Source organism: Haliotis rufescens, unplaced genomic scaffold, assembly GCF_023055435.1.
Source record: "Haliotis rufescens isolate VD_foot unplaced genomic scaffold, xgHalRufe1.0.p SCAF_20, whole genome shotgun sequence".
NCBI classification, from domain to species: Eukaryota; Metazoa; Mollusca; class Gastropoda; order Lepetellida; family Haliotidae; genus Haliotis; species Haliotis rufescens.
Genome location: NW_025963891.1, coordinates 19,284,781 through 19,306,906, shown reverse-complemented (window position 1 = coordinate 19,306,906; position 22,126 = coordinate 19,284,781). Strand labels below are relative to the sequence as shown.

The window sequence follows — 22,126 nt, the reverse complement described above, 5'->3', positions numbered from 1 at the left end:
CAACTAGCATGGGTTGCTGAAGACCTATTCTATCCTGGATCTTCATGGGTCGTATTTTGCATGTGCAATAGAGCCAACATGGAGACAGTCAAATTACGGGGGGTGTTATAACCAGACCCATGTTCCACACCTGCGAGGGCTCATATGGTTTCGTCAATGCATTTTGAATGGGCGATCAATATCAGACAAAGTTGTAAGAATTTAGAGTTACGTCAATTTGTACATCGTCTGCTCGGATTATTTTTCCCATGCCTTCCAAACAAGGTGAACATGTTGATATTGACATACACAGAATTTGGAAATGTTTTATGAATGGATACATTTTACAATTTGATGTTATGGTATATGTTAAAAGGGTTATTATATGGCAGTTTTCATATCATACCCAAAAAATGGGGTGTGATATGAAAACTACCATATTATAACCCCTAAGTCAACCAAATGTCAACTCTTTATGCAGTAGTGTGGGACACGGTCAGTGGTTATTGTTCAACACAGCAGTCCCCGATATCCCTGAACATGACCCACTACGCTGAAACCCATGTCAACTCTTTCTGCAGTAGTGTGGGACATGGTCAGTGCATATTGTTCAACACAGCAGTCCCCGATGTCCCTGAACATGACCCACTACGCTGAAACCCATGTCAACTCTTTCTGCAGTAGTGTGGGACATGGTCAGTGCATATTGTTCAACACAGCAGTCCCCGATGTCCCTGAACATGACCCACTACGCTGAAACCCATGTCAACTCTTTCTGCAGTAGTGTGGGACATGGTCAGTGCATATTGTTCAACACAGCAGTCCCCGATGTCCCTGAACATGACCCACTACGCTGAAACCAATGTCAACTCTTTCTGCAGTAGTGTGGGACATGGTCAGTGCATATTGTTCAACACAGCAGTCCCCGATGTCCCTGAACATGACCCACTACGCTGAAACCCATGTCAACTCTTTCTGTAGTAGTGTGGGACATGGTCAGTGCATATTGTTCAACACAGCAGTCCCCGATGTCCCTGAACATGACCCACTACGCTGAAACCCATGTCAACTCTTTCTGTAGTAGTGTGGACATGGAATATTGCTGAGTGCGGCATTAAGCAACAAACAACCAGCCAACCATGTTCACAGGGCCTATGGAAGCAAGGTACATTGGCAGAGTTTAGGGTAAATGTCCACAGGGCCTATGGAAGCAAGGTACATTGACGAGTTTAGGGTAAATGTCCACAGGGCCTATGGAAGCAAGGTACATTGACAAGTTTAGGGTAAATGTCCACAGGGCCTATGGAAGCAAGGTACATTGACGAGTTTAGGGTACATGTCCACAGGGCCTATGGAAGCAAGGTACATTGACGAGTTTAGGGTAAATGTCCACAGGGCCTATGGAAGCAAGGTACATTGGCAGAGTTTAGGGTACATGTCCACAGGGCCTATGGAAGCAAGGTACATTGGCAGAGTTTTGGGTAAATGTCCACAGGGCCTATGGAAGCAAGGTACATTGACGAGTTTAGGGTACATGTCCACAGGGCCTATGGAAGCAAGGTACATTGACGAGTTTAGGGTACATGTCCACAGGGCCTATGGAAGCAAGGTACATTGGCAGAGTTTAGGGTAAATGTCCACAGGGCCTATGGAAGCAAGATACATTGACTAGTTTAGGGTACATGTCCACAGGGCCTATGGAAGCAAGGTACATTGACAAGTTTAGGGTAAATGTCCATAGGGCCTATGGAAGCAAGGTACATTGACGAGTTTAGGGTACATGTCCACAGGGCCTATGGAAGCAAGGTACATTGACGAGTTTAGGGTACATGTCCACAGGGCCTATGGAAGCAAGGTACATTGACGAGTTTAGGGTACATGTCCACAGGGCCTATGGAAGCAAGGTACATTGACGAGTTTAGGGTACATGTCCACAAGGCCTATGGAAGCAAGGTACATGGACGAGTTTAGGGTAAATGTCCACAGGGCCTATGGAAGCAAGGTACATTGGCAGAGTTTAGGGTAAATGTCCGCAGGGCCTATGGAAGCAAGGTACATTGACGAGTTTAGGGTACATTTCCACAGGGCCTATGGAAGCAAGGTACATTGACGAGTTTAGGGTAAATGTCCACAGAGCCTATGGAAGCAAGGTACATTGGCAGAGTTAAGGGTACATGTCCACAGGGCCTATGAAAGCAAGGTACATTGACAAGTTTAGGGTAAATGTCCATAGGGCCTATGGAAGCAAGGTACATTGACGAGTTTAGGGTAAATGTCCACAGGGCCTATGGAAGCAAGGTACATTGACGAGTTTAGGGTAAATGTCCACAGGGCCTATGGAAGCAAGGTACATTGGCAGAGTTAAGGGTACATGTCCACAGGGCCTATGAAAGCAAGGTACATTGACAAGTTTAGGGTAAATGTCCATAGGGCCTATGGAAGCAAGGTACATTGACGAGTTTAGGGTAAATGTCCACAGGGCCTATGGAAGCAAGGTACATTGACGAGTTTAGGGTAAATGTCCAGAGGGCCTATGGAAGCAAGGTACATTGGCAGAGTTAAGGGTACATGTCCACAGGGCCTATGGAAGCAAGGTACATTGACAAGTTTAGGGTAAATGTCCATAGGGCCTATGGAAGCAAGGTACATTGACGAGTTTAGGGTACATGTCCACAGGGCCTATGGAAGCAAGGTACATTGACGAGTTTAGGGTAAATGTCCACAGGGCCTATGGAAGCAAGGTACATTGACGAGTTTAGGGTACATGTCCACAGGGCTTATGGAAGCAAGGTACATTGATGAGTTTAGGGTAAATGTCCACAGGGCCTATGGAAGCAAGGTACATTGACGAGTTTAGGGTAAATGTCCACAGGGCCTATGGAAGAAAGGTACATTGATGAGTTTAGGGTAAATGTCCACAGGGCCTATGGAAGCAAGGTACACTGACGAGTTTAGGGTAAATGTCCACAGGGCCTATGGAAGCAAGGTACATTGATGAGTTTAGGGTAAATGTCCACAGGGCCTATGGAAGCAAGGTACATTGGCAGAGTTTAGGGTACATGTCCACAGGGCCTATGGAAGCAAGGTATATTGGCAGAGTTTAGGGTACATGTCCACAGGGCCTATGGAAGCAAGGTACATTGACGAGTTTAGGATACATGTCCATAGGGCCTATGGAAGCAAGGTTATTTTTAACATCACATGTCCATTGTGTCCATAGGTCCTGAGGAAGTGAGGTACATTTTGATATGTGTAGGGGACATCTCACCACTTGTCTGTACATGCCGAGACACTCATCATGACTGAAGCCACGGAGGGCCTGCTGAGAGAAGCCAATCTCCTTTGCCAGGTCACACATACACCTAGAGAAAACAGAAAAGATGTGTTCAAAATTAAGAATAAACATCAAGGGGGCCTTGTCATCATTCCTATGTTAGAAGTTGGGAGGATCCTAGACTAATGTACTGTAACAGAAACCATAAGGACACCAGGACCCCTTCATTATGAAAATGTGGTCTCACGATGAAAATACCATCACCATCTTCGTCAATTAAAACTTTCTTAATTGCTAAAGTCTACAAGTTGTGTTTATGAAACCGACAAAATGAGAGGGTGCCAATGAAGTAACACATTAAAATACACAGTCTGACATACATTTAGGTTTGCAAAGAGGGGTGAGAGCATGTTTTTCACCTTGTATTTATCAAACAATTTATAAACATGCACACAAAGCAGATGATTATAAGCTGTCATAATGTTATATTTCCCATAAGAACAAGGACATAGGTGAAATTATTTTCAGTAATTACATTATTGTCCAGACATTCCAATTGTTCCATTTTATTATGTTTGTTTGTTTGTTTGTTTGTTTGTTTGTTTAACAGCGCACTCCGCAATATTCCAGCTATATGACGGTGGTCTGTAAATAATCGAGTCTGGACCAGACAATCCAGTGATTGACATCATGAGCATCGATCCACGCAATTGGGATACGATGACATACATCAACCAAAGTCAGCGAGCCTGACCACCTGATTCGTGAAGCAGCCCATAGGAAAGTGACGTGACATGAATGTATTGCCGCAAATAACTGTATCCTCGATTATAGGTTGAAATGTTATGTGAAGCTGTTCCAGTAATAGGCCAATTTTGAGCTGATGTCTCTAACAGAGATTACGAAACTAACATATTGCTATATTTGATCAGAAAAAAAGACTGAGTAGCAACTAGGAAGTATTGAGCATCTGTCTTTCATGAATAAATCCTGTTAGTGTTGAAAGGTCTTCACCAAGACTCAGAACATACAAACTGTATTCACCATATACAACTGTCTCCTAGACAACCATATTTCATTTGAAAATCCATAATAAAAGTCCATACCTATATTAACACTAAAATCTACTGAAAATGTTGCCAAAAGACAACTGAGAGCTAGTCTAATCCTAAGATTCGGTCAGCCTGTGTCTTTACTTTCCTTCATGGGTAATAATAATGGTAGTACCTGTAACGGCATTAATGGCAGTAATGGCCCTATGTCTGTATAATTAACTGTTTCATTGTGGCTTTTAGCCTTACCAGTCAAAGATGCTGATAATATCTACCCTGCTCCTACAGGGCTTGAAAAATTGACTCATCCACTCGTGTTGATGAGTGGAAGCATATGCAGGGTGAGAAGAAATGAAGAAACGCTTGTCTTCCAGGGCGATTACATTTATTTCAATCGTATCAATTCATCTCTAATCATTTTCAATAATATATGCAGGATAATTTCGAACCTAAAATATGTTTTCATTCATTCGTGGTAATAATAACAAACTACATGTCGCTTATATCATAAATAGATGGCAAACTTGGCAACTTTCTGTTGAAGAAATAAACAAAAAGTGCATCTGCGCAGATTTCAAAACTATTTTTTAAAGGGAAGCAATTATATTTATTATTTTTGTTGTAGGCAACTCATGTCAAAGTAAAAGTGAATGATTTGCGAGGGTAATGGCTGTTTTTTTTTTAATCGGGAATGGTGAGGTTGACATGATTTGATTACCACACAGGCAAAAAAAAGAATTTATTTTTAAAAAGCAGTATGACTGTAAAGAACGAAAACAAAATGTTCATGGCTGAGTGACTTTGAATGGGTGGAGATGAATGCAGATGGCAGTGACTGAATTATTTTGAACTGTCTATCGCAAATATCCTCAACTCAAAGGTGAATTACAAAAAAATTGTTACAATAACAGAAAATAGTATCAAATGTTACAAGGCAAGAGAAATTATTGCAGGTCAAGTACAAAATAATACCTACAGGACAAGTTGGGTTTAAGACATTTTTTGAGGCATGACCTATGTACATTGTGGGAGACTATCTGCCATATTTGCTGCATGTGCTTCCAGATGATACTGACCGTCTGTTGACCACTGCGACTGTCTCATCATGTTCCAGTGCGGCACAGGCGACGTGATCACTGAACTGGGTGTACCATTCCACCGTGGCCAGGTTGCATGTGTTCAAGAGGATGTTCAGGCCCTGTAACAAGGACGTGCAGGTGAAATCACAGGTTGATACAACACAGAAAGAGAGCTGTTAGGGTCTCAGGCTAACCTGAGTGAGTATGGTTTTACGCCACTTTTAGCAATATTCCAACAATACCACGGCAGGGGACACCAGAAATAGGCTTCACACATCGTACCCATGTCGGGAATCGAACCAGGGTCTTCGGCGTGACGAGCGAACGCCTTAACCACTAGGCTACCCGAACACCCCTCTGGCTAAACTGAACATATTAATATATAACATCCAATTTTATTAGATTTTGCAATATTTTGGAATGAAGGTCTGTCATAAAGTATTATAAATTCATATCAGGGAATATCTGGGTGAGGTTGAGAGTATATACTACTCAAAAGAAGTTAAAGAACACCCAATTCTTCCATATTCATAAACACTTGATCTTCCATATTCATATATTTTTTTATTTGTTGATTAACGCTGCACTAAGAAATATTCCAGTCATATGACGGCGGTCTGTAAATAATCGAGTCAGCTGGTCCAGACAATCCAGTGATTGACATCATGAGCATCAATCCATGCAATTAGAATACGATGACGTGCATCAACCAAGTCAGCTAGTCTGACCACCTGATCCCGTTAGTCGCCTCTTACGACAACCATAGTCTCCTTTTACAGCAAGCATGGGTTGCTGAAGACCTATTCTACCCCGGATCTTCACGGGTCCCATATTCATATAGTTAACCTGTCATGAAATGACAGATCAAATACAGTAATATGAAAGAATCAGGTGTTCTTCAACTACTTTTGAATACTATACATAAAACTATCCATAAGTGAAATGTTTCAGTAACATGAAAGGTTATATTAGGACAAGAATGTGACATGGATGTTGACACTAAGGAATTTCTCTTACAAAAAAATTGGTTTCTGGATCTGACCCGATAAAAGTTCCAAGATCTTGAAAACACAACATCTTTTATTCCATCTGCTAACTTACATATTCACTGTATACAAATTGAGCATAGAAAAATGAGAATGGTGTCATTAACGCGGCACACATGACATTCAAAGAGCTTCTTGAAGAACACTCATTGCTCAATGGATGAAACAATGCTGATGCAAGTTAAATTTTAAGTCATTCCCTCTTAAAGAACAAAGAAATCTGAAATGTCTTTACTGTTTTTTTACTTTTTCACACCTACCAACCACTCCAGGATTCTTCACACAAAGATCTGATACACTGACACTGACAACAATCACATTAAGCTCACATGACATGATATAACTAGGAGGCTGATCAAAGCCGTGGTACTCACTCACTCACTCACTCACTGAAGGCCTTCATCACATTAAGCTTACATGACATCATATAACTAGGAGGCTGATCAAAGTAGTGGTACACTCACTCACTCACTCACTCACTGAAGGCCTTCATCACATTAAGCTCACATGACATGATATAACTAGGAGGCTGATCAAAGCCGTGGTACTCACTCACTCACTCACTGAAGGCCTTCATCACATTAAGCTTACATGACATCATATAACTAGGAGGCTGATCAAAGCAGTGGTACTCACTCACTCACTCACTCAAGGCCTTCATCACATTAAGCTTACATGACATCATATAACTAGGAGGCTGATCAAAGCCGTGGTACACTCACTCACTGAAGGCCTTCATCACATTAAGCTTACATGACATCATATAACTAGGAGGCTGATCAAAGCCGTGGTACACTCACTCACTCACTCACTGAAGGCCTTCATCACATTAAGCTTACATGACATCATATAACTAGGAGGCTGATCAAAGTAGTGGTACACTCACTCACTCACTCACTGAAGGCCTTCATCACATTAAGCTTACATGACATCATATAACTAGGAGGCTGATCAAAGCAGTGGTACTCACTCACTCACTCACTGAAGGCCTTCATCACATTAAGCTTACATGACATCATATAACTAGGAGGCTGATCAAAGCCGTGGTACACTCACTCACTCACTCACTCACTCACTCACTCACTGAAGGCCTTCATCACATTAAGCTTACATGACATCATATAACTAGGAGGCTGATCAAAGTAGTGGTACACTCACTCACTCACTCACTGAAGGCCTTCATCACATTAAGCTTACATGACATCATACAACTAGGAGGCTGATCAAAGTAGTGGTACACTCACTCACTCACTCACTCACTCACTCACTGAAGGCCTTCATCACATTAAGCTTACATGACATCATATAACTAGGAGGCTGATCAAAGTAGTGGTACACTCACTCACTCACTCACTCACTCACTGAAGGCCTTCATCACATTAAGCTTACATGACATCATATAACTAGGAGGCTGATCAAAGCCGTGGTACACTCACTCACTCACTCACTGAAGGCCTTCATCACATTAAGCTTACATGACATCATATAACTAGGAGGCTGATCAAAGCAGTGGTACTCACTCACTCACTCACTGAAGGCCTTCATCACATTAAGCTTACATGACATCATACAACTAGGAGGCTGATCAAAGTAGTGGTACACTCACTCACTCACTCACTGAAGGCCTTCATCACATTAAGCTTACATGACATCATATAACTAGGAGGCTGATCAAAGCAGTGGTACTCACTCACTCACTCACTGAAGGCCTTCATCACATTAAGCTTACATGACATCATACAACTAGGAGGCTGATCAAAGTAGTGGTACACTCACACACACACTCACTCACTCACTCACTCACTCACATTAAGCTTCAACTTAATGGATTCTTTTCTGCCATTGCGGCTCAGAAGACCCTTCAGTTCAGCTTTATGTCACAAATACAACCATACCCTTCACAATGCCACTTCATTAAAAAATACATTCCCATATTCTACGGTATGTGGTTTTCAATTCACAATTTCAATTTCAACTGTAGTAAGAAACAGTCATTTGATTTAAGAAGTTTTGTCCCGATGCACCTGAGCGCACAATCCCATCTTACGGTTGTGGTAAAACATATACGCTGTGTTTTTTTAAGCATGAAAGTCAGGGGGCATTGTCATAATTTTAAAAGTTGAACATTCAAGGGATTCCAATTCTATGGCAAAAAAAATCACCCCAGGACCCCCTTTAATTTTGTTGTGTAAAAATACCTGTGAAGATCCCGGGTAGAATAGGTTTTCAGCAACCAATGCAAGCCGTAAAAGGTGAATATGCTTGTCGTAAGACGCGACTCACAGGATTGGGTGGTCAGGCTCGCTGACTTGGTTGATGCATGTCATCGTATCCCTATTGCGTGGATCGATGCTCATGATATCAATCACTGGATTGTCTGGTACAGACCCGATTATTTACAGACGGCCGTCATATAGCTGGAATACTGCTGAGTGCAGCGTTAAACAACAAACAATCAAACTGTTGTGTGCAAAGAGTGCACCAAAATGCAACATGACCTCTGAGGCATTCAAACTGCACATGCACAAATACATACACTGCAAGCAGCATCTACTGCACACCTGACCTGACAGACAAACTACAATCACTCAGTTAATAGACCTAAACCAGACCAACCCAGACAGACAGAGGACACGTCAAGGTACAGCTTGTCTGATGAACTTGCAGCCTGAACCAGTGCAGTGCAATTCATTCCAATATTTCAACCTGACCTCAGCCCTGACAGAGTACCCTGTCTGTACTAGTCCGTATTCATTTCACGTCCTGATTTCCTGCCATATCAGTGTGGGGCAGACCGATTCACCACCTTCCTGCACTGTTTGCTACCTGTCTGCACTTCACAGCACTATAACACACCACGCTGACATCAGTGCACCCAAATATAATTACATGTCAGATAACAAGTTTTGCAGGATGTTACAAGCATTCAAATTTCAATACCTTTTTATCTGACCCAAACCTAAACAACTAGGCCTCCAGTGATAATATGAGTTTATTTACTCAATCAGTATAACCTCTGTAAACCTATCATGTTACTAATCAATAGTTAACTAACCAATAAATCCTCCCACAATTCAAGCCACGGTATGTGAAGGAGTTACACGACAAGTGAGTGAGTGAATAGTGCTGGAGAATAGGAAGCAGGGGTTGAAAATCCATGTCAGAGGTCCCGGACCAGTTCATTTATTAATGAGGACAAGCAATGGACCAGCCCATTTCATTCACTGGTGTTACAGAAAAGTGTCACGAAATGAGATGTGTGGCAAGCAGCAGTCAGACAACTTTTGGTCCTTCATCCGTTCACTAAGAGGTCTTACCATCAAAATTGCAATTAAACGAAGTGCAAGAAGGAAGAGAATTTATGGATGTCAACTTCTTTATTATGAGGAACACAACGTTTCAGAGTTTCATGCTGACTACTTCATCGGGTGAAGGAATAATTTTTGTTTGTTTGTTGTTTAACGCTGCACTACGCAATATTCCAGCTATATGAAGGCGGTCTGTAAATAATCAAGTCGGGACCAGACAATCCAGTGATTGACAACATGAGCATCGATCCACGCAATTGGGATTGATGACATGCATCAACCAAGTCAGCGAGCCTGACCACCCGATCCCGTCAGTCGTCTCTTACGACAAGCATATTCGCCTTTTAGGGCAAGGATGGGTAGCTGAAGACTTATTCTACCCTGGATCTTCACAGGTCGTGAAGGAATGATATGAGGCAGAGAGCATATATATGTACATGTAAGAACAACAAAAGTAGTAAGATAACAAAAGGTGGAAACTTAACAAGGGAAGCTTACAGATAATTGGCCCTGAAAAGCAATTAGCAATAGACAATGGTGGCCAACACTTTACAGTGATTAGCACTGATAGTTATGGACAAATGGAAGCCAGGACTAAATTAGCACTGATAGGTAAATGGCAATGGACATTGGGCACAAGGGAGGCCAGGTGTAATTAGCACTGATAGTGATAGGTAAACAGAAGGCCGGGGGGGGGGGGGGGAACGTTTACCACTTCGGTGAAACCCACGAGCACGGGTATGGTGCTGACAAACCTAAAAACATAATCGAGGCGAACCAGGATTTGAACCCACAATCATAGGTTTCTGGCATGCCCAAGGGACTAACTCTGCACAGAGAATCGCGGCACCTTAGACGAATAATTAGAACTTATAGGTAAAGGAATAGAAATAGCCTCCCATTTGCCCCTTGTCCATTGCCATTTACCTATGCCATTGCCATTTACAGGTAATGCATTTTTGGAAATATAGCTCAAATAGGGGAAGAAATGACAGACAGATAGCAAGCAATGACAGAACTGAAAGTGCATCATCGTGTTGTTTGATTTATATTTTCGTGTGAATTAGTCACGTGACATCACCCACGGGTCTTTTCTAAAGTTGTATTCAAGCAAGGTGATCATGGTGGGTTTTTTTATATACTTCCTCACAAGAGTCCATTTTGTTCATCAATTTCGGATAAATATTTCTCGCTTTTAATAAAAACGAGCAAAAGTAAAAATAATTTGCTATCACGTGCACACTATAATGGGGCGCTGGCGATAATTGGTCCTCTGCAATAACTGGTCGCTAGCCAGTAGGGATGAAATATCATAGTTTTTTTCTTCATTATCTCTATAAATGCCATTGAGTAATATGTAGAATAAGATACGGATAATGTGTCCCTGTGAATGAATGCCGTAAGTCCATCATCATATGCTCGTGATTAACAACATAGAGACAGATATCCATAATTCCTCATAATTCTTCATTACATCGTACAGCAGTAGTACATGTATTCAATATGCAGCTTATCAAAGAAGTCCTTCCTGTGTGTGGAAGATGCAGCTACAACCAACACAGAGCTCACACTCCACAACTATCATGGCCGACACCAATCCATTACTCAGTAATCAATCCGACCCTCATATCAACACCATGCCATACAAATAAATCTAAGTCATCAAGAGAACAATGACCGTTTGACCGAGTTCTAGACAAGTGGCTTGCACCCAGTCAACAGTACAGCACTGTGTGCTGTGATCAGCAAGGCCTGGATTCTCCCTGTGTGTACTAAGGGGACCCTGTCACAACCTGGTCATGACCCGATCTGCACTTTAAATGCCCTCGTGTGTACTGTAATCTGAAGCTGCTCTCCTCACTCCAGTTCAGCAATCACCACACTTCTGAATCAATAACGTGACACTGTCATAGTAACAGACAGCTTTATAACCGTTTTAAGAGCTGCTCATGTTTGTAAAGCATGGGAATATGTACTCTGTAATGGCATACAAATAAGGAAGCTCCTGCAGATAGAAGTGTCAGTGAAGTTATTATGATATTAATCCAACTCAAAGAAATGCCAGCACTGAAAATAATAAGTATGTGATAAAGATGTTATTATATCATCAATCTATGTGAGGTGAGGTGAAATGGGGTTTAACGTCATCCTTAAGATTATTGCACTTATGTATATAGCGACACACATGCATCTCCCAGACATACTCTTCAATAAGACAGAAATTGTATATCTGGGAGATGGGTTCCTGTTACAATAGGCTAGTGTCTATCTAAAAGCTATAATTGAAACTGGGGGCACAGGTGGCCCAGTCTTCTAAGGTGCCGCGATTCTCTGTGCAGAGTTGCGTCCCTTGGGCACGCCAGAAACCTATGATTGTGGGTTCGAATACCGGTTCGCCCCAATTATGTTTCTAGGTTTGTCAGCACCATGCCCGTGCTCGTGGGTTTCACCGAAGTGGTAAACGTCTGAGACCTGTATCACTTCGGACTTTCCTCCCACATTAAGCTGACACGCCGCGATATAACTGGAATACTGTTAAAAGCGGTGTTAAACCCAACTCACTCACTCAATCACTATAATTGAAACTACTAATATTTTGTATCTGCATTTTTCCTGGATCCTAACATATGTTACTTGCTGTTCTATAATTATATGAAAATTTGTATAAATGTTACACCATGATAACTTATAAAAGCACTTGCTGTGGATTGAATTATTATATTAAAACTAAGTATAAATGTTATATCATAAAACCCCACACCCACTCCCGTATTATATGAGCGGTCCCAAGGTATTATAGGGGTGGACACTTCAAGTTAACAACTGACATCAGACTAGTGGTTTTTGTACGATATAACTGTACTGGAGAAAGACTTGCGGTCCTCACAGTCTTATCCCTATTACCTGACTATTGGACTCATCTCTCTTACATACCCTTATGTAAAAACATAAAACAATCAGCCTATATTCATGGACCCCTTTCAGCTCTGAAATTAGGACATCCAAGGATTCCCCATTACTCAAGGGTTCTCATTTAGAATTACCGTATTCGATGTAATAAACGCCCACGGTGATATTTGCTAATATATTGGCTAGTGAAAATCCCAGTTAGCACCCCTTCCGATTGATCAGTGTACAGAAGACTTATATATACGCGTATAATACGAACTCGTGTGCTATATGCACCCTCAATTATGGGCAATTAAATTCTGCAAAAATATATCTGTCGTACATAAACATTTCAGGCCGTCAGCATAAACCACGAAATATATCTTTCAACTCTTTTTTTTTTCACCAAAATAATATTCTAATAAGAGCCCCCTATTTCTAATTTTGAGAGCGCCCTGGGCACCTATTACGCCGAATACGGTATTATTATTTAACCTTCCAAAGAACTATATTTCAGTAGAACATTTTTTATCTAATTAGCAAATAAGTGTGCATGTACACACCTTCTCACAACAACTACACAAGTACAACAATGGAGCCTATGACGTTTAAAGCCAGTCAGGAAGCCATTATCGGTAACTAGACACATAATCACTAGCCTTGCCACACATTCACTTGAACGAAATCTAACATAAACCTTAGGCCTCTCAGGTAGAGCCAGCCTACACAACCTGTCGTACCTAGCACCTACTTGGACTGGACTAGAGAAACTAATGGACTCTCCCAGCAAAAACCAGGCTTTCAGAGCGAATGCATTATCACATATCCGCTAGTGATCTAGATCTGCTTGACATGACCTCAGATTCCTGTAGTATTTATAGTTCTCCCCACATGGAGTGTCGTGAGGCTACACCATGTCCTGGTGTCCCCAACAGGTCACGACCCAAACACACAGGAGTCCCGTATTGTTAATCACTGGTGTAATCACATAATGGGTCTGCATGTGTTGATGTGACCTGCCGTGATATGTAGGGCACTTGACATGACATTTCAGTCCTGGAGGTCCACAGTGCAAATAGCCCAGCAGCAGTACGCTTAAACTGGGAAAATGTCACCAGTCAGTCCGCTGGTAACGAGCGACCATGTCATTTGTCAATAATAGGATTTTGTTATGTAAGGGCTCTGCCTCGAGACTTTTTAACAATGCTGCTGCATTTTTTTTAAGTTCCATCTGACCTTTTTATATATTTTTTAAATCAAATGGCAGACTGTCCCAGACTTTTATTAAGATACAGAAACATGTTCTTGTTACAGACTTCGCGGAAAAAAACTTTCCAGTACAGATGAAATTAGTTTTCTATTCTCATCTAGTGAGCTCACAACACAGACATCAAAGCTGTGCAGGGTCACAACCTGCTCAACTTCAGAGGGACAACAGAGAATTGAGTGCTGCTATCATGAAATATCACAAGTTTATAATACCAAAGTTAAGGAGAAAACAAAAGGAAACATAAAATATATACATTCATTTCTTTTGGTTTGGTTTGTTGCTTAACGCCACACTACGCAATATTCCAGCTATATGACGGCGGTCTGTAAATAATCGAGTCTGGACCAGACAATCCAGTGATTAATATCATGAGCATCAATCCACGTAATTTGGATCGATGATATGCATTAACCAAGTCAGCGAGCCTGACCACCCGATCCCATTAGTCGCCTTTTACGACAAGCATAGTCACCTTTTACGGCAAGCATGGGTTGCTGAAGACCTATTCTACCCCAGAATCTTCACGGGTCACATTCATTTCTAAAGTTCTACATGTGACTTTTCTGTTAAGTAAACAAACATCAACATTATTCTTCCTTTTTTATCACTCATTTAAAGATGTAAAAAACAAATCGGGATGATGCAACTATCTGACACTTTATCATGTGCTAATGTAAGTACCGTATTCGACGTAAAAAGTGCCCATGGCGCTCTTAAAATTAGAAATAGGGGGCTCTTATTAGAATATTATTTTGGTGAGATTAAACACGAGGTTGAAAGATTGTAAATTTTGTGGTTTATGCTGACAGCCTGAAATTATATAAAAGAAGAATCTGTGTGTATTATACACGATAGATATATTTTTGAGAATTTAATTGCCCATAATTAAGGGTGCATATAACAAACGAGTGCGTATTATACACGAATAAATAAGTCTTGTGTACATTGATCAATCGGAAAGGGTGCTAACTGGGATTATTCACTAGCCAATATATTAGCAAATAACGCCGTGGGCGCTTATTAGAGCGGGGGGCGCTTAATATGTCGAATACGGTAATGATTTTCCAAGTAACGTACCAAGGGTTTCAGTGAGTTCATATGCCTCTTCCATGTTGGATCATCAAAATGTAGCCCAAATGTGGTCTGAAATGAAAGAAAATAATCAGGAATAACATAATATATTATATATTCTTTTAAAACTGTAATCCCATTCAGAGTGAGTGAGTGAGTATGGTTTTACACCGCTTTTAGCAATATTCCAGCAATATCACAGCGGGGGACACCTGAAATGGGCTTCACACATTGTACCCATGTCGGGAATCGAACCCGGGTCTTCGGCGTGACGAGCGAACGCTTTAAACACTAGGCTACCCGACCGCCCCTAATCCCATTCAGAACAATTACAATTCTCTAAAAGGCAGATGATTTGATATACATAAACTAAATATTGCAGAAACAATGTAATATAAAACGTATGGCAGTGCAATCTTGCTAAGGACAGATCCTATGTAACGTTATCATGCACTTGTACAATGTAATTTGATTTCACACGAAATTAATATATATCTCAACTTGTGGTGTTTTTGTACAATACACATAACAAAACAAAAGGTTAATTTCACCCTTATACAATCAACACATTCTTTAATAAACACTAGCTCACTCAGCCTCAAAAGCACCATTTAATGTGTCATTTTACAACTGACCGATTTTTGGTTCTACATGTAAACTGTGTGTGAATGTTTCTTATACAGATTATTTTGCATTTGATCACAATGTACATAATGATGTGCACAATGACCTTCTAGTGCCTCACAGGCAGCTTGGGTTGTATACTCCCCAGGGAGCTGAGAATGAAAATCGAGTGCTTACTGATCCATTGACCGGGGTAATAATAGTGTAGCGCTATAAGCATCCACTTGGTGAATGGAATCTGACGCATTATAAATGCACTTGTGAAATCAAAAGATAAATGTTTTCTTTATATTTCCGGGGATCAAACTTGCAACCTTTAAAAGCGTAGCCCTAGGCTACAGAGGTGCTGATAAATCACAATGCTTTTAAGAATCTCTTTTTCAAGGACCTGTATACCAGCAAGAGATATTTTACTCCCGTTTCCTTAGGCTCATAGAAAGTATGTTTGAAACATATAATTGATGATAAATGTTAAAAAATTCTTTCTGTAGTTTATAAGTTAGATAAAACAGTTCTCCTTGGCTTTTTATGAGATTTAAAACCCTCAGATTCTGATTTTAAATCTCATAAAACCCCTCAGACATGTTTTATCCTACACACAGCTTTTTGTTTGTTTGTTGTTTTAATGCAGCACTCAGCAATATTCCAGCTATATGACGTCGGGCTGTAAATAGTCAAGGCTGGACCAGACATTCCAGTGATTAACATCATGACCATCGATCCAGGCAATTGGGATACAATAACATGCATCAACCAAGTCAACCCAGGTAGTAAATTTGGACTAGTCCCAGCCCTACTATCTTCTATTCCAAGGCATTCTCAGCAATAAATTTGGGGGTCAATGGCTGGCAGTAGTTTGGGTCTCAGGCTGGCAACAGGTGGCAGGTTTCACTTGATTACAAAGAAGTTTACTGATGTCTCATGATTGCACATGCATGAAGCCTTCAAGTAAGTGAATGAGTATGGTTTTACGCCGCTTTTAGCAATATTCCAGTACGGCGGGGACACCAGAAATGGGCTTCACACATTGTACCCATGTCGGGAATCGAACCCGGGTCTTTGGTGTGACGAGCGAATGCTTACACCACTAGGCTACCCGACCGCCCCCAAAGCCTTCAAGCCTATTACATGTGGGGATTTCATTGTTAGATTGAAGAAAGTCAACCACTGGCATCCTGAACATTGAGTGTACTTCTTACCAGAAAAGAAATGTTTGGCATTACATGTATTACATGAGACCGGACCAATGAAGATTCTGAGGTAGAATAGGTCTTCAGCAACCCATACTTGCCTGAAAGGCGACTATGCTTGTCATAAAAGGCGACTAACGGGATCGGGTGGTCAGGCTCGCTGACTTGGTTGATACATGTCATTGGTCCCAATTGTGTGGATCTATGTTCATGATGTCAATCACTGGACTGTCTGGTCCAGACTCGATTATTTACAGACCGCCATCATATAGCTGGAATATTGCTAAGTGAAGCGTTAACCAACAAACAAACAAACAAAAAACTAAACATGAGACCGGTGAAGTTCCAGGTTAAAATTGATCTTCAGACATGATTATTTACAGACCGCTGTCATATAGCTGGAATATTGCTGGGAGCGTTAAACAAACAAACAAAACAAAACATATTATATATATTATATTATACATTATATGACATGTTTAACAAACATGACAGGTGAGTCAGGTTCTAGGTATTTTACAGCCCTTCCTTCACTCAGACCTGAGGACTTCTTTTGCTTTTTCTTGTAATATTTTTTATCAAGTCACATATCAGCTACACACCAACTAACAAACACCATCTTCAATATGAATTCCTTTATTGGATGATGAAACTGATAGAGAAAAATGAGTCCAAAAATGCTTTCTGCCTTGCTATCTACACGGGGCGGTCGGGTAGCCTCGTAAAACCAAACTCACTCACTCACTCACTCACTGCTATCTACACACAATAGCAACACATTAATAATGAGATAAAACATTAAATAGTTATCTAAACTATGCAAGACTGTGGATAGTTTTAAAAGATATCACAAAATGAAATATATTGATCAATACAATTGTTCATTTGTTCGGCCTATTTCATATAACCTTTTTTATTGTTTCTAAGGAAATCCTTGTCGTAAGAAGCAACTGAAGGGATTGGATGGTCAGGCCCACTGACTTGGTTGATGACTTGCTTGACAACAGTAAAAGGATCTATACAGAAACGTCGCCTTTACAGTAAATAAAGAAGTTGTTATCCATAAAATGTCTCTACATTGTCGTCCCTCAACTTCAAAGTAATACCTATCAAACAAATCATAAGGATTGTCAGGGTTAGAAACTAACAGTTTTTGTCCACTAGTCCTTATGATGATAACATATAGCAAAACCCTTAAAATGGGCCAATTTCTACTCGTCCTTAGGATACCTTTACTATTGGGCAGTTTGGTAAGGACTACAGGACTAGTGCCAATTTCTAACGCTGATTGTAGAATTTTGCCATCTGTAAGGGTTTTACTACCGGTATATGTTATCACTATAAGGAAGAGTGGACTTAAAGGTTTGTTTCAATCGCTGAGTTAGTTTTCAAAATAAAATACTGTATTCGACATAACAAGCGCCCAGGGCACTCTCACTTTTAGAAATAGGGGGCCCTTATTAGAATATTATTTTGGTGAGAAAAAAAAAAACAGAGTTGAAAGATAAATTTCATGGTTTATGCTGTCAGCCTGAAATGTTTATATACGACAGATATATTTTTCAAGAATTTAATTGCCCATAATTAAGGGTGCATATAACACACGAGTTCGTATTATACACGAATAAATAAGTCTTGTGTACATTGATCAATCGAAAGGGGTGCTAATTGGGATTGTTCACAAGCCAATATATTAACAAATATTGCCGTGGGCGCTTATTAGAGCGTGGCGCTCATTACGTCGAATACGGTATCCAAATCTTGGTTTTGAAGATTAACATGTCTTATAGAAACTGCGTGGATGACTTATCAAGATATGTGAAATCCTCAATTAACTTAGCACAAATTCAGTATGTTAACCCACAGCGCCTTTTTTTTTAACCTGAGTTCATCCGTTACATAACCAGAGGTGAATACATCCATGGGTAGAAACAGTTCCGAACAGTGTATCACTACATTTACACTTCATTTATCAAAAAACTGCATCCCACAAATGTCTCATATGTTTGTTCTGTAAAGCATCACAAGATCAGAGTTCATACAGATTGTTGGATTCTTAACTTCAAGCACCTTTTAAGCACTTTTCAAGTGAACACTATGTATTTAAGGACTCTTTTCTCCTTATTCTCCAATGCCCAATTCTTTCCCTCATTACACAAATATATAAATTTCCTTCCGACAGATATAACGCAATGCCTTGTTTCTGTCTTTTATTTTGCACACCCATTGGTACTTTGAAACCCAAGCGCAATTAAAAACACTCTTCCCCATGATCTAACTGGTTCCCCAATTTGACTGGTGCCTGTATCCAACACTTGGTCTGTCGCAGGAGCAGGAACCAGTCTAGAGTTTCAAGTGCAGATCGTGATAACATTAATTAGACTATATTCAGAAATACAATGCTCAAAGGAATTAACGCACATAGCCCATAATAGACAGAAGACAGTCTTTCTTTCCATGTTGTAAGCAACAGGAGTGAGTGAGTATGGTTTTATGCCGCTTTTAGCAATATTCCACCAATATTATGGCGGGGGACACCAGAAATGGGCTTCACACATTGTACCCATGTCGGGAATCGAATCCGGGTCTTCGGCGTGACAAGCGAACGCTTTAACCACTAGGCTACCCGACCGCCCCGTAAGCAACAGGAAGTAAACAACACATTAAAACTTGATCAATAATAATGTCTGGTAGCAATTTTGTTATCATGGTTATAGCTAGACAAATTTTAATTAAAATCCAGCACTTTTAAAGAACAGTCAATAAAATTCAAGTACTTTTCCAGCACAATGATGGTAAAATGGCACAATTAAGCACTTTTCATCAGACATGGTTAAATTCGAGCACTTTTCAAATCTGTGCGAACCCTAAAAATGTGTAAGGAGATTTAAATGATACAAGCCCTCAGAATATGAGGTCAGAATACTATTTTCATTGTATTATGGATAAGTGCTTAGGATGCTGTCTAAATAAATATTGCATGTTGGAAAAGTCAAGACTACTCAATATACAATTGCTTTTTTCAGATGCTTATAAAAGTATAAAATTGTCAGTTTTAAATTTTCCATTCAAGACTTTTAGGGAAAATTAAACAGGTTATCTTATTAAAACAAGGTAGTTTCAAAATTGTAATATTCCCAATTCTAATTTAGATAGTTTATCAGCTCATTTCACAATGTTTTCTCACAAATCTACCTTGAGTCAACCCTGACACTTGTATAAGTGAGTGAGTGAGTGAGTTGGGTTTAACACCACTTTTAACAGTATTCCAGTTATATCACGGCGTGTCAGCTTAATGTGGGAGGAAAGCCCGAAGTGATGCAGGTCTCAGACATTAACCACTTCGGTGAAACCCACGAGCACGGGTATGGTGCTGACAAACTTAGAAACATAAAAGGGGCGAACCGGGATTCGAACCCACAATCATAGGTTTCTGGCGTGCCCAAGGGACGCAACTCTGCACAGCGAATCGCAGCGCCTTAGACGACTGGGCCACCTGTGCCCCCACATTTGTAGGACATTACATTTGTACTTCAAAAATCAATTAAGAAAGATAAATTCAAAATCAAATGAGTTTGAAAGTCTGTAGTAGATAATACTCATCAACAATGAACGGGTATGTTCAACTCTCAGACTAAAAATTTCCAAAGTAAGTTAACAGGACAGAGACATAATAACTTTTGAGAAAGGAAAAGACGGTAAGATGTTCCATCCACTAGACCATGGAGAAGGTGACACCTGCCCTGGGTCATACTAACCTAACCCAAATATGACTCATAAACTCAAATATAAATAATACAATTCCAACACAAAGACTTAACACTTCAGCATTAAGTTTGACTGCACTATTGTCTTGCTCACAAATAACCTATCCCACATGACCGACTTCCTAATAAACTGTGCCCACATATCAACTGGAGGGGGGGACAGTCCATTTCCTCTACCTTCCACTCAGTGAGGGAGGTCAGGGTGAGGCAAGGCAGGCTTAGCCAGACATTTGATGCAGCATTCATCACATCGGTAAGATCGATGCCAGACAGTGCCTGGTGCTTAATCTTTCATCACCTTATACAAAACCATTTGTCCTTCAACAGTTCATTTCAATGACAACTGACTACATACTTTCCGCTCTACAAAATGGACTCAACCAACATTATTCTGGAAGTGGGCCCTGCTGTCTGTCACCTGTATTTGCCTCCAAGTGGAAGAATCCATTCTGAATAGGGGAAGGGGAGACAGTGTCCCACAGTCTAAATCGATAATGAGATTATTGGGTCAATCATATTTATGGCACACTTTCTTTATTTAACAATTCCCATTTTAGATTGTAGGGGTGACCGTGTTCTCCTACTGCTGCAGGGGTAGTTTATGAACCTGGACTGGCCCGTTGTAGATGGGAAGAGACATCCTGACTCAGCAAATAATTTGGACCATTCTTTATCATGTTTTGGATACAAACAGAGCTTTTTTCTTTATCTCTGTAATGAATGCATATCTTTTATAACTTTCTAAATGTTCAAATTGTTATCATCATCATCATCATCATCATCATCATCATCATCATCATCATCATCATTCCCCTCCACACATCCTCATCACATCCATCCTCATCATAAAACTCTCATCAATATATGGCTGAAATATTGCCTATGTGATGTTAAATTTTAACTCACTCACTCACCAACTCCTGTTGATACACAACACATATCGTATCAGCTACTTTTTGTAACTTCCAATACATTTTCCTCACCAAAATGGACCAACCCAATGATCCATAATCATCTTGCCCCTCATAACCATCCTTGTCAATCATTCCACTACCACCACTATCCCCACCCCATCATTCGCCCCCACCTCCTCAACTCCACCACAATCCCCCCTCATCACCACCACCCCCGCCTATTCACCACCACCCTTCCTCCCCATATCATCACCACCCTTCCTCCCCACATCAACACGACCGCCCTCCTAACTCATCACCACCTCATCACGACCTCCCTCCTTCCCAACCTCATCACGACCGCCCTCCTTCCCAACCTCATCACCACTGCCCTCCTTCCCCACCTCATCACCACCACCCTCCCCACCTCATCACCACCACCCTCCCCACCTCCACCCTCCCCACCTCATCACCACCATTCTCTTCACCTCATCACCACCACCCTCCCCACCTCATCACCACCACCCTCCCTACCTCTTCACCACCAACCTCCCTCCCCACCTCATCACCACCACTCTTCACCACCACCCTCCCCACCTCATCACCACAACTCCCCCACCTCATCACCAAAACCACCACCACGCTCTCCACCTCATCACCACCACCCACCCTCCCCACCTCATC

At 40.9% G+C, this 22,126-nt stretch overlaps 1 protein-coding gene across 1 annotated transcript in view; it reads right to left on the bottom strand.

Annotated features, from left to right (window-relative positions):
* Window positions 1-22,126, bottom strand: part of LOC124137387 (transmembrane protein 94-like) — an 86,301-nt gene that overhangs the window by 29,212 nt on the left and 34,963 nt on the right. The window contains exons 12-14 of the mRNA XM_048400922.1: window positions 14,975-15,040; window positions 5,382-5,503; window positions 3,248-3,341 (exon numbers count right to left, since the gene is read on the bottom strand). Of these exons, the coding sequence (XP_048256879.1) occupies window positions 3,248-3,341; window positions 5,382-5,503; window positions 14,975-15,040 (282 nt within the window). The remainder of the gene's footprint in view (window positions 1-3,247; window positions 3,342-5,381; window positions 5,504-14,974; window positions 15,041-22,126) is intronic.